This window comes from Adiantum capillus-veneris, chromosome 8 (genome assembly GCF_014529385.1).
Source record: "Adiantum capillus-veneris isolate H3 chromosome 8, ASM1452938v2, whole genome shotgun sequence".
NCBI classification, from domain to species: Eukaryota; Viridiplantae; Streptophyta; class Polypodiopsida; order Polypodiales; family Pteridaceae; genus Adiantum; species Adiantum capillus-veneris.
This window is the reverse complement of record NC_140938.1, coordinates 163,624,540-163,638,837: the sequence shown is the minus strand read 5'-3', so window position 1 is coordinate 163,638,837 and position 14,298 is coordinate 163,624,540. Positions and strand designations below refer to the sequence as shown.

General features: G+C 42.1%; 1 protein-coding gene across 3 annotated transcripts; it reads right to left on the bottom strand.

The window, feature by feature from the left end:
- Positions 1-1,817: 1,817 nt before the first annotated feature.
- Positions 1,818-6,155, bottom strand: LOC147453291 (3-hydroxy-3-methylglutaryl-coenzyme A reductase 1-like). Of its 3 annotated transcripts, none has more exons than XM_086518714.1 (6): positions 5,701-6,155; positions 5,428-5,526; positions 3,566-4,536; positions 3,264-3,445; positions 2,726-3,072; positions 1,818-2,225 (listed from the first exon to the last, which is right to left on the bottom strand). In XM_086518714.1, exons 3-6 carry the CDS (start codon positions 4,492-4,494, stop codon positions 1,974-1,976), a joined length of 1,710 nt encoding a protein of 569 aa, XP_086374840.1. In that variant the 5' UTR covers positions 4,495-4,536; positions 5,428-5,526; positions 5,701-6,155; the 3' UTR covers positions 1,818-1,973. The 3 variants fall into 3 exon arrangements, with proteins under 3 accessions (XP_086374840.1, XP_086374841.1, XP_086374838.1); XM_086518715.1 differs by having other exon boundaries at positions 5,437-5,526; XM_086518712.1 differs by lacking the exon at positions 5,428-5,526 and having other exon boundaries at positions 5,701-6,148.
- Between the last annotated feature and the right edge of the window lie 8,143 nt (positions 6,156-14,298).

Here is a 14,298-nt window from a genome sequence, read left to right as displayed (position 1 = left end):
TGCACGTCTTTGTATGTGTAATGATGGTAAGTGACCAAACATGTCAACCTTGATGACGCAGAGAAAACATATGCTTATAGAAAAAATATATAGAAATATAGTGAGCTTGCTCTAGAGCAATAATGCAAGAGGAGTGTTACATAAATGTATCTTTGAAGATGCCTTCCCTCCAATTCGGAACAAGTTAACCTAGCAATGACACGTGCGGTGATTAGTGAAGGGTCGTTTCAACCTGATTTTGGCATCCTCAATTTTTTCGGAACATCCCAATTCTGAAAATAGGCGTCTCCTCTCTCTTGCTGACACCCGAAACAAAGAGAAACAACCTGCCTACAAGAGGGTTGTGTTGGATGGGTATTCCTTTGTTGATTGAGGATGCCCTTCGCATGCAATTCTGGGCATCACTCTCTTTGGTCTTGTTATACTCTAGAACCAAGTTATCAATGGTATGATCGCAAATTTGTGCATTGAAAAGAGCCAACAACACTTATGCCTAACATCTTGTTGAGCATATTTTGAGAAACTTTTTCTTCAGCTTGTGGCATACTTAGAATGTAGTAGAAGTGACTTGATGATATAAGACACTTGAGGTATTTGAAATGTAGAAAGTCTACCAAGACATTGCACTATTCCTTTCTGAAATTTTGATAGCAGAAAAGGCATAGGCAGTGTTAGATTCAACTTCAATAAATAAATCTCTCTGGCCATAATAACAGCCGCTATTGGATGTGAAAGGGCCCAAGACATCAAGCAAGAAAATGGTCAACTACTAATTTACGTTTGTTCACATACCCCCCACCCCCCACCAAATCTGATAGGGCATCAGCTAGTTTTACGGGATTGTACCCACCCCCACTTTTCGTACCACAAGGGTTGAACCATAACAGGCACACTTGAAACCCCTCTGCTTTACTGCTAGGCCAACTTACTACTATTGCTAGATCAAGGTGATGACATTATATATGAGAAATAAGATTTGCCCCCACAGTCTCCTGCAAAAGCAAAAGCAAGCACATTTCCAATGCCTAATGTCGGGAAAGATTAAAAAACCTTTTATACTGAAGTTTCTTTGCTCAGCAAGTCTGCATATTTCTATTGCTAGTGCATTGAGTGATAAGAAAACTCTTGTAAAAAGTATATTTTGATGGAAGTACAAAACGCAAAAACTCTTGTAAAAAGTTTCTCAATTGGAGGAAACACGTGATAAAAAATATTAACAGCTGCAAATCTCACTAAAATTCAATTGCTGTCTCTGATGCTCCCCTTTGTTCTATTTGGATAGAAAACATTAGGCATAAAATGCAATGTACACTGTTTTGACATTTTACGTCCCGAGGCATCCAAAAAAACATCACGAAAGGTGAGAATGTGTGCTTTGCTTCTTCGTCAATGTACACTTTGTGACATTTTACCTCCATCCCATGGCATCTGAAAATACATCATGAATGAAAAGAACGTGCACTTTGTTCGAGTACCCCACATACTTTTAGATATATGTTTTGCATAGTTCATACAGTAAACAAGCTATAAATTGGGGTAGGAGCAAACCCCAAAACATCTGGGGGAGAGAGAGAGAGAGAGAGAGAGAGAGAGAGAGAAGAAGAGAGAAGTTTAACATCATAGGAAAGTATCCCAAGAGACCTTAAAATCTATCTGATGAGGAGAGTTGAACTCAAGAACTGTCATTCAAGAGGGAAATGGCAATAACCAATCTACCACACTTGGGTGATAGAAGGGATATACATTTTCCTCTTGTTATTAGCACGTGCACGCACACACCCACACACACAACGAGGAGAGAGAGAGAGAGAGAGAGAGAGAGAGAGAGAACCTTTGCACTATCCAATGAGCGGATATGCGTACAAAATTTGAAAGTCAATAAATAATCTTGTCTAGGAGCTGAGAATTTATGGAGCTACGGTACGAAGTGTAGTGTTTAGCACTCCCTAACCTAATGGTCTCCAAAATTGAAATCAAGCACATGCTTGTGCTTCTTGAGCCAAACTTCTACTAGAACGATTGTACCGCATATGACTCTTTACAAGATGCCCTGCCGCTAAAGCCGACATGAGTGACAACTCTCCAGCCAAAACAGCCCCAGCAACTATCCTTGCAAGCTTCTGTGCGTTAGCACCGGGTAACTCAGTGTTTGCACCTTTTACTCCTAGAAGGTTTAAACATGCAGCTTGCGACGGAAGCTGTGTACCACCTCCAATCGTTCCAACCTACAATCAATGACAAAAACTGAATTCAATCATACTCACAGGAGAGTGCTTGAAATAAATTTTTTTCAAAAAATTTGCAAACCTACACACCCAAAATCTTAAAAGAGGTCAATTTAATAAACTTTACACTATAGTTTCTCAAAATTTTGGACATTTTCTCACCTTCAAACAGTGCTCAAATATACAGTTTGTGGTGTGAATTTCCCAATTGAAAATGAAAATTCGATTCTCATTTCACTGGACCTTATACCCAAGGTAAAAAATTGGGCCTTTTGGTTATAAATCCTGATAAATCCCTTAGATTTGGGCATAAATCCCCATTGTCTTATGTCTTATTCATTTGATCTTAAAACAAGGTCAAGAAGGCCTTTTTTGGGCACCTGCCTTCAAGTTAAAATCTATAGGTAAACTTGGAATTTTGTAGGTGGGATTACATTAAACATAGGTTTTTTCGAGCAACATCTCAGACACTAGACGTAAGTAGTCCATCTGAGGCTTACCTCCAAAGATGGCATAGTGACGGAAACATGTAGGTCGAGCCCGGCGTTTGCGGGCTCCATCATTGTAATACACTGCGAGCTCTCAACATTTTGAGCAGGGTCTTGACCTGTTGCGATGAAAACTGCTGAGACAATGTTTGCAGCATGGGCGTTAAAGCCTCCAAGCGCACCGGCAATTGCTGAGCCCGATAGATTCTTTATTGTATTGAGTTCCACTAAACTCGAGACTGACGTCTTAAGCACCTTCGAAACTACGTGTCCTGTGATAATTGCCTCACACACGACCGATTTGCCACGCCCATTGATCCAATTCACAGCTGTTGCTTTCTTGTCTGCACAAAAGTTTCCTGCAACAAGTTCTGATTACACATGATGTGTACAAATACGACAGAAGGTGATGCGCATGCTGCTAGATAGCTTCCTGCATAAGATGGCATTTAACCCAGAAAGCAAAGCATTTCTACGTCAACAGTGCAAAAAACTGCAGTGAAGTCACAAGATAAAGAGAAAATCAACATAGTGGCTTCTTCCTCTGTACCTGAAAGACTTACGACTTCCATATCCGGAAACACGTCCTGAAGGTACTCCAGAACATTTTGGACTCCTTTAGAAACCATGTTCATCCCCATTGCATCTCCTGAGGAGCAACTAAAGCGTAAATAGATGTTGCGACCAGCCAAAGCGCACTGAATGTATTGTAACCGAGCAAATCTACTTGTCCTGAGCAAATTCACACAAAACATGTATGAGTTGCAATCCCTCAACTCTTGCAAATACAAGATACAAGCTTTACTAGATTTACCTGTCAAAAATCACATTGTTGCTCATGACTTCATTTACCTGTTGAAGATAACACTCAGAGTGTCAAAATTGCTGACGTCCTCAACATAGAACTTGAGGTCTGCGGCACGATGGGCTCTTTGGAAGCGTACAACCGGTGCCCTTGTCATGCCATCTCTAAGGAGAATACTAGTTGCGCCTCCAGACAAATGGATCGCCTTGCAGCCGCGATTGGTGCTTGCTACAAGACATCCTTCTGTGGTTGCCATGGGTACCATAAACTCGCAACCATCAAGGAGGAGGGGCCCTGCAACACCAGTAGGTACTTGAATATGACCGATGACCATTTCACAGCACTGGCCGACCACAGCTGAGTAGTCCATACCCCCAAACGCAAGGTCTTCCAAACATCTGCCTGTGATGAGCTCTACCGACCTCTTTCTTATGATTGCGGCCCTCCGTGCGTCGTCCAAACTAGTTTCCAATGTGTGGGAGGCTATAACGCCTCGATTGACCGCACATGCAATTTCTTCGTCACTGCTCTCCTTCAGGGTCTGGCCATTTAGTTTCACTTCAGCGTTGACTGATGTTCTTGTTGATGGTGGCAATAGGTCTGTGGGCTTTGCCCCAATAAGCCCTTCTGATTGTTCTACAAAATCCCATTGCCCATCTGAGCCCTTGCCGATGAAGTTCTGAACATAGTCGATCCCAAAGAACCCCAAAAGGTATATAAGGGATGCAACAAGGCCAAAAAATGCGACCATGTCCGAAACGCTGAGCACATACAAGGGAGTAGGGGCTACAAGCTTCTTTTCCCCCCACCGATTCAAGAGATGAGATGATGCAGCAAAAAAAACAATGATAAAAAAAGGGTTTGTGAGCCACACTGGAAGTGGTAGGGCATCTGAAGCCCGCAGTTTCAAGTTCTTGTTGCGCCTTGATGCTTGTTTGTCATCATAAGAACCACGATCATAGTAATCGGTCCCCATTGTAGCCAAATTCTTGGCTAAAATCTTTGCTTGTGTTCAGCACTGCGAGTCAAACAACTACCAATTACAATATGGACTCATTCTTGTTGGACCACTTCATGCAGGTTTAATGGAATTACCACACTTCCAAATTATACCAGGCACACTATCTAGACAAGTGCCTTATATAAGTCAAGGCAAATAAAAAAATCACCTTTAAAGGGAAGTGTAAGTTTGAGACTCATGGTCATCCATAAGACAACCATAAGTCACAGTAGCGGGCCTAGAAATAGGTGACCATATATACACGGGCCACACACACATACACACGAGCATACATTAGTACAAATATCTGGCATCAAGAGTTTCTGTTTCAGCTTAGTACTAAACACAGTCTGCGAAACGGATCACATGTCTTGGGGTGCATTTCCTCAACTCATGTATATGGAACCAAAAATCCAACACCTTGCCTTGAAGCATCACATGTCTCTTAGAGAAATCCAACACGTAGGAACAACAAAAACATGTGCCCCCATGCAATTTAGGAGGGTGCTCCCATGATATCTCTGGCACTAGAAAATGCCCTTAAATATTTTAGGTCTTTAAAACCAGCACTCAAAATTTTAACCGGGTGATGCTCACAACCATACTTTGGAGCATTCACATTGGCGCTCCAAAGTATAATGATACACTTCAACACCAGAAATGACATGACATAACATGTTTGGATGAGCACTGTATTGAGAACCCAAAACCATGAAGATGCTCAAAAGAAGAAAACTGCATGCAAATCTTGACCATCTATGCAATGGTCGGGAGCATTCACATTGCCGCTCCAAAGTATAATGATACGCTTCAACACCAGAAATGACATGACATAACATGTTTGGATGAGCACTGTATTGAGAACCCAAAACCATGAAGATGCTCAAAAGAAGAAAACTGCATGCAAACCTTGACCACCTATGCAATGGTCGCTCTCTTTCGAAAGGAATGTTTCCTTCTCTAACTCAATGTATCTTGGGTCGGTCCCTCAATCTGCGTGTGGATTTTCTGATATATTAAGAAGAGATTACAGTTGGTGAGCTTCGGAAACAAGGAAGAGAGCGAGGAAGAATACAGAATTTCATCTCTCTCTCTCTGTCTTCGTAATTGTGCGCGCGCGCGCGCGCGCGTGTGTGTGTGTGTGTGTGTGAGAGAGAGAGAGAGAGAGAGAGAGAGAGATACCTTCGAGCGGCTACGAGCGTTTTTCGTGATTGTGTCTTGCCGGCACACGTAGAAGGTAGCCGGCCCAGACCCCAGAGCGATGGTGTCGCACTGCACCCCGTCTGCCTCTCTCTCTGCGTCTCATGGTCAAATCTCTCTCGGCTGCTCAGATGGCAACCCCCCAGGCCCCAATTTCCCGAAAGCTTGCATTCATGCAATGTTAAAGCCAACTTACGTGTCAAAAACATTGTCTTAAATAGATCAGGCGTCCCTCTCATCGCGGCGTTTTCCTCGTCAGATCAATGGCAAAGGGAACGAATAATATATCTGGCATTACCGGAAAGTTGTGAGGCAAAATATCAGGCCAAACATTCCATCTTGCAAAGCCCCACAATACAAAATCATATGATTTTGCCTCTTGGTTTCGTGAAGGTAGGGGGTCGTCTGCTGTTCATCTTGCCTCCATTACTCAATAGAATAAAGGTGCAGCGTTGTCGGATGATTGACAAATTAGTGCTTAGAATCTGAAAAGCGCAGTTGACAGTCTGCAAGCGAGTGTATATCTCCAGCTCAGTACCTCACTACCTGCTCCAATCGTTGCATGCCAAGTCAACGCTTATAATATTTTGACAATCTCCAGTCTTCCTCGCTCGCAGTCTCCTCCAGTCACGTCGCCTGCATGGTCCCCGTTCCCTTGACGCTTGACGGGAGAGAAAGATCCTCAAGGGACCTTCCTTCCATAAAGCATGTTACCAGCCTGGCTCCCTGCCTCCGCCGGTCGCCAGCTGGTCACATGCATTATGAGCATTCTGACTGCTTCATTAGTTTCAAAAGGGGAGTAAAACTTGAGCGTATGTGATTAGGAAGCTCTTTCAACGCTTGTCTCCCTCGTCAATGTCAAGGACATGATTGCGATAAAGAACATACAATGCCATGATTTTGCGAACATCTAGTGCACATACATACTGGTTCACCCTTTTAAAAATCTAATACTTGGGAATATTCTCTTCCCATCACTTTTCTTCTACCGCTGGCTCCGCTGGCGTGCGTTGGTCTGATCTCTGTCTCCCTCGAACTGCTCTCTTCCTACGCTTGCCATTGCCCTCTATCTATCGTGTGTTGCCCTTGCTCTCAATCTGCCCTGTGTTGTCCAACCCTTTGTCTCATGTGCTCCTGCACCTCTGCGCCTGTTCGGCAGCCCGGTTATGCAACGGCAATCCCATGAGATCGAAGTTGACCAAGCCCTGCCCATCACATCCATCTCCACCCCACCGCTACACACGACCTCAGTGTGCAGAGCCCTACGAAGAAATACAGAACCCTCGCATGAGAGAGAGAGAGAGAGAGAGAGAGAGAGAGGCGGCTCCTTGCTAAAAAAACACGAAGAGAGAGAGAGAGAGAGAGAGAGAGAGAGAGGCGGCTCCTTGCTAAAAAAACACGAAGAGAGAGAGAGAGAGAGAGAGAGAGAGTGTTCTACATGCAGTTCAGCATGAGGATCTCCCAAGATTCTCCTTCAATTTGCTCTTCCAAAATCGTAGGGACATACTTGTTTGATTAACTTGCAATGTGCATGCAACTAAACCATAGATGGTTTGCTTTTACTTACATATACCATGTAGATGTAGATATAGAAATATAAGAGAGGAAGATGGTGACTAAAGTTTATTCATAGAGAGTATGATAGAAGAGAATCATAGAAATATTGGCTTTTTTTAGGCCCCAAGTGCACCACGACACTCTATAGTTTAGGTATTGAATATTTATTGAAACTAGTATAATGATAAAAAATTAAAAGCTCTTTTTGGCATGCGCATAATAATTCCATTCATCTCCGTTGCCACATATTAAGATCAGGTTGGGTGTAAATCTATTGAGGCCTTAGTATCCATATGGGTGAAGGTCGTTCAATTTATTTGTGTGACACGTGTCCCTCAAGAAAGTCATAAAATTCTTGAAGAAAAAGAAATCATGTCCTTTAATGCTATTTTCCACATATACATTCATATTTTCGGCATGCTGAAAAGAGCTTTAGAGAACAAAAATTAACAAGGTAAAGGTTCACGTTGACATTCTAAATGAATAAAATGAAAGGAAGTTCACGTAACGATGTTAAGTGAAAAGATTCATCAATTGACACATAGACGCAAAAAGATGTGAACTATTCACATGAAAAGGTAGGTCCAATCGGTAATGAAAATAACAAGTGAAAGGGTCATGATGGGTTTCTAAAACAACAAGAAAGTGATAAAATCATTAGGTTGAGTTTAATTGGAATTAGTGTTGAAGAAAGGGTTTCCTCAACTTGCAAACCATTGTAAAGGGAAGAAAAACTGGTGAAATATGTGAGAAAATAATTCAAAAATCTTGCAAATTTCAAAAAATTTGCTAGTGTTTTCGGTTTGCTTCTTTGCGAGGAGGAAACTTGGTTGACGGCTGCTTAATAAAGGAGACTTCTCGAACACTGACTCGAATTAAGCTATAGAATCCAAGGAGTCCTTTCATTTTAGAACTTCAAAGATTCATTTTTTAAATTCTTTCATTCTTCTCTATGCTTATTAAAGATATCTTTACTTATGAAAACATTAAAATGTTTTTGTTTTAATTTGTCTTTTTATTTTATTTCCTTTTCATTTCATTTTCTTGTATAATGTGCAAGTTTCACCTAATTATTTAAGTGGAACCTTTTCTAGTATATAAATCATTCATGATTATGTATGTATAATGAATAATATCATGTTTTTTTTAATTTTATTTTGGTTTTAAATGATAATGTGTAATGTGCATCTTTCGCCTTGTTATTGAAATGGGACTTTTCTTAATATATAAAACATTTGTGATTATGTATGTATAATGGATTATATAATTTATATTAAAACACAACAAAAATTCCATGTGGTTGTAGCCACTCATTCAAACTTACTCTTTATAAATTTCATTCCCCTTTTAACTTAGTAGGCCTTCGTGCCGCCTCACCTTGTTGTTGGAATTAGGGTTGCAGAGAAACACACACAGCTTGGAAAAGACGAATTAGGAAGCTCAAGGCACACAATAGAGAGTGTGTTACTTAGCCCTAGAGTGATGGGCGTATATACAATGCACGGGGGAAAAAACCTCCTAAAGAGGGGAAAAATGCCCCGGCGGTCCTAGTGTGTTCACACACATCACTACCACATGTATATGGTAACAAATCCCCCTTGGAGTGATGCGGTGAACGAGAGCTGGCACATGAGTAAAGGGAAGTGCCATGCCCTGAGGACATGATCAGTCCACAAAGGGGAGTAAGCCCAAAGCTTTGCGGAAAGCTTCAAGCTTCTCACGAGACAATGCCTTTGTGAAAAGATCTGCAAGGTTGTCTTGTGTTGGCACATAAGCCAAGCTGATCTCTCTTGCTGAGAGCCTCTCCCTGACATAGTGGTAATGCACCTCAATGTGCTTTGTGCGAGCATGAAAACTTGGGTTCCTCGCAACTGCCAATGCGCTCTGACTGTCAGTGTAGATAGTATTGGCAGTGTCCTGTCCAACACCCAAATCAACCATAAGGCGTTTGAGCCATACACACTCAACCGTAGCTGTGAAGATGGCCCTGTACTCAGCCTCACAACTCGAAGTGGCCACAGTAGGTTGCTTCTTGCTCAACCATGATATACATGAACTGCCAAGCATGAAACAAAAACCACTTGTGGACACTCGCGTGTCAAAACAACCAGCCCAATCTGAGTCCGAAAAAGCATGTAAGTCTGGCGGCAATGATCCCCCTTTGGGATAAAACAAGCCAAGATGTAAAGTGCCACTAAGGTAGCGGAAAATCCTCTTGACAGCTTGCCAATGCTTAGACCCTGGGCTATGCATAAATCTGCTGACTTGTGAGACTGCAAACTGAATATCTGGCCTCGTGTTGCATACATAAATGAGGCAGCCAACATCAGTTTGGTAAAGAGTGACATCGGCAGGATCGCCAGCATCATGTAGATTCAACTTCAAACCTGTTTTCCATGGGAGTGGCAATAGATTTGCAATCCTCAAGTCCAAACTTACATAGCAATGTCTCTTTGTAACTTTTCTGACACAAGGCAATACCACCATCACATTGCTTAAACTGTATACCAAAGTAATGATGCAACAACCCCAAATCTTTCATATTGAAAGTAGCATTCAAATCAGCCTTAAATTCAGCAATATGTCTCTCATTTGGTCCAGTGATTAGTAAATCATCGACATAAAGAACCACAATGAGAAGTACATCACCCTCATGCTTTACATACAATGTGCTTTCTATTGGACTGTTACTAAAGCCTCGTTTAACCTAATGAGTGTCATCTTTCTCATACTAAGCACGAGGAGATTGCTTCAACCCATACAAAGCCTTCTTACATCTGCACACTTTGTCCTCTTGTCCTTTTATGACAAAACCGCGAGGCTGCGTTACATAAACTTCCTCAAATATGTCACCATTCAAAAAAGCAGTAACAATGTCTGATTGATGTACATCCCAACCAAAATGAGCTGCCAATGCACATAGAAAACGCACAGTAGTCATACGACAAGTGGGAGAAAAAGTCTCTTCATAATCTATGCCTTTTTGCTGTGCATAACCTTTTGCAACAAGTCGAGCCTTATGGCGATCGATCTCACCATCTGGCTTGCGTTTCAACTTGTAAACCCACTTCGTACCAATGGCCTTTTTTCCAGGAGGCAAATCACATGAAGTCCATGTGTCATTTTCTATGAGTGCATCATATTCTGATTGCATGGCAGCCATCCAAATTTTTGAATTCTGTGCTTCATCAAAAGACAGAGGCTCCTCAACATCATGTAAGCTAGACACAACCAAAGCATAACAATCTGATGCATAAGATGCATGGCGAGAGCCTGAACGAGTACGACTAGACAAAGACGCATCCAATTCTGTCACACAAAGTGTGCACCAGCCATTTTGGCATACCTCTAGCCTGCTCATTTTCAGCCCTTTCCTCATCAAGTACATCATGTACATCTGCATCAGTAATAAGCTGATCTAAAACATTTTCAGAAACCCCCATAGGCTGTACATTTGCCTCATTGGAACTTACATTCGTATTTCCACCACTAAAAAGAGGCAACAAAGTGTCATAAATGTCCTGTGAGCTTACATTACTGTCTCTAGTACATGACATCAAGGGCTGAACAGAATCTTCCACAAACACTACATCCCGTGAAACCAGAATACGTTTTGTTTGCGGATGATACAACCTGTAACCTTTGCTTTCAGCACTTTAACCAACAAAAATACATTTGACAGCCTTATCATCCAATTTTTTGCACTGCACTTGTGGCACCAAAGCATATGCCAAACAGCCAAAAACATGCATGTGCTCAATAGAAGGATTTCTATCGTGCCATGCTTCATATGGAGTAATAGACTGCAAAGCTTTCGTAGGACACCTGTTAAGTACATAAGTGGCACACATGATGGCCTCAAGCCAAAAAGAATGCGGCAAAGCTTGACTTTTGACCATACATCGTGCCATTTCAGTAAGTGACCTATTTTTCCTCTTAGCAACACCATTTTGTTGAGGTGTATAAGGCACTATACATTGGTGTTTTATCCCACGACTAGCCAGAAATGCGTTAAATTCATGAGACATATACTCCCCCCTTCGATCGGAATGGAGGGTGCCCATAGTACATTTCGAGACATTTTCAGCCATAGCCAGAAATTGTTTGAAGCACATAAAAACTTCGGACTTCGCGTTAAGCGGAAATACCCATGCATGCCTGGAGTAATCATCAATGAAAGTCACGAAGTACAGGTAATTGCCCAAGGACGGAGTTTGCATGGGCCCACAAACATTACTATGCACAAGCTGCAACCTGCGTGTGGCCCGAACTGAACCATCCTTTGGAAACTTAGAACGCTGCATATTACCCAAAATACAGCCTTCACAAACATGTTTGATAGGTGCTTCAAGAGGCGGCAAAGAAGCAACCATATCAGATTTTTGCAAACGCAACAAACTGGAAAAATTTAGATGACCAAAACGTGCATGCCAAAGTTTTGCATATGAAATAGCCCTTGAATCTGCAACATCGTTTGAAAATTTTTGTCCACTCTTGTCATACAAAGTGAGCTTATACAGCCCACGGTACAAAAGGCCAGATGCAATTTCATCACCAAAACTGAGATCATAAACTGTACATCTGTCATCCACAAATTTGACTACAAGTCCAAGTCTAGCAAGTGCGGATACATACAAGAGATTCTTCTTGATCCCAGGTACATAAAGTGCATCAACAAGTGTGAAGGAACTGCCATTTGCAGCAGTAAGCACAATCTTTTCAACTCCCTGAATTGGATAAGAGGCATTGTTGGCACAAGTGACAAAATTCCCATGAGGGACAGACTTGAGAGAGGTAAACAATTCACGATGTGAGGTAATGTGCTTTGTAGCACCACTGTCAAAATACCACACATGTGAATCTGCAAAATACCACACATGTGAATCTGCAGCAACTAACAAGCATGCATCATGGACAACAGGATTGTAAGTGCACCCTGTGCTAAAAGCCCATTCTGCATCAACATCAGCATCACAGTCTCCTTTCACAAAAGACTCAACAATGGCTGCATTTGTAGTGGAACCAGCATTTGCAGTGGAACCACCCTCTTTCTTCTTAGCCTCTTTGGCCTTCAACTTAGGACACGACTTGATCAAGTGATCATTAGCTTTACAATAATGGCAACGTATCTTCTTTTTGCCCTTATCACCAGAATTGCCAGACGAAGTGCTGCTAGCAGAAGCATTAGGAACAGTATTTTTGCCGCTTGCAGCAGAACCATAAGAAGTGGCTGCATTACTGTTACCACCCTTTCTTTGAGAAGCAATAAAAGCCTGTTCAACCGCACGCTGCCTAGTCCTGTTTTTTCTAGAAAGTGACTCTTGCAATAGCAATGTGCATAATGTATCAAACTTGACAACTTCAAGATTTCCTTGGGTCATCAGTCTCCAAGTACTAGCAAAAGTATGGTAGGAATCTAGTAAGGCATCAAGAACAGTCTGCACAAGGGAACTGTCTGAAATGACTTCACCTGCAGAAATAAGCTGCTCATTGATATCCTTGACACTAGCAAGGAAAGTGTCCATATCATCTTCCTCATGCATAATCTTTGACTCCAGCTCTTTACGCAGCAAAGCAATTTTAGCCTCATTGCGACTTGCATAAAGACCAGCCAAAATATCCCAAGCTTGTTTTGCAGATTTTGCTGAACGGATGTGAGGAACAATGGTGCGCTTCACAGACAACGCAATCAATACATGAGCCTGCGCATCCTTTACATCCCAACGAGCTTGTTCTGTCGTAGGCAAAACAACTCTAACAGCAGCAATCCTTGCAGCAAGACCTGAAACATCCTCAACATCGCCTACATCCTCAGAACTAGGACGTACATCAATGCCTTGCACAATGTTCCAGACGCCCTTTGACACAAGAACATGTTGCATCATATAAGACCACATAGGGTAGTTGTCCCCATCCAACATGTACTCAGCAACAAACATCTTGAACACATTTGTGTTGTTGTTGTCAGCCATGGTAAATGCTGCACCTAATGTGAAAACTGCCAGAAAATAGGAGAAAGGAGCGAGAACAACACATGCTATATAGCACAAACCGTAGAAGACTATAAGGCACCTGTTATGCAAAAAACGGCACTGACAGAAATTCTGCACAAAATGACGAAATGGCCTGTGCAGTATTGCCTGTAGTGGAAACGGAGGCCGAAATGAGCCCAAATCAAAAATCTGAGCAGACCAAGCTCAACGAGCTCTTCCGAATTATTGGTCGACCTGCGAACGCTTGCCAAAGCTCAATGAAATTGGAGAAAGTGAGCAGGCGTGTACTGGAGCAACTGGCGACTAAGCCCGGGAGGATGCAACCTGCTCTGATACCAATTGTTGGAATTAGGGTTGCAGAGAAACGCACACAGCTTGGAGAAGACGAAGGAAGCTCAAGGCACACAATAGAGAGTGTGTTACTTAGTGTGCAATGGAAAGATTGATAGCCCTAGAGTGATGGGCGTATATACAATGCACGGGGGAAAAAACTCCTAAAGAGGGAAAAAATGCCCCGGCGGTCCTAGTGTGTTCACACACATCACTACCACATGTAGATGGTAACACTTGTTCCCACTTATTGAAAACTTTTCTAGCTTGGTATGAACAAAATGATGTCAAAGGTGCTATGGAAAAGGATGAAGTGCTGATCTTGTTTAAAACCACGAGCAAACCTTCTCTTAGGACCATCAGTGAATGGATCTTGGATCTATCACAAAATATCTCATCAAAAAGTTCCCCAATTGTGTACCACCCATTGAATGGGCACATGTGCAATGGAAAAGGGTGAATCAGTGTTGATCTTGTCTAGAACCACAAGCAAACCTTCTCTCGAGACCAAGCAACCTATGGATCTCGGATCTATCACAAAAGATCTCCTCAAAAACATTCACCAACTATGTACCGCCCATTGAAGGGGCACGAGTAGCCGATCTACAAGTGGATTTGCAAACAAAGTGTGTAGAGAGAAAGGAAATAGAAAGCGCTACAGAGAGAAACTGATGTCGCTAGGCAAAAATGCTAGGGAGAG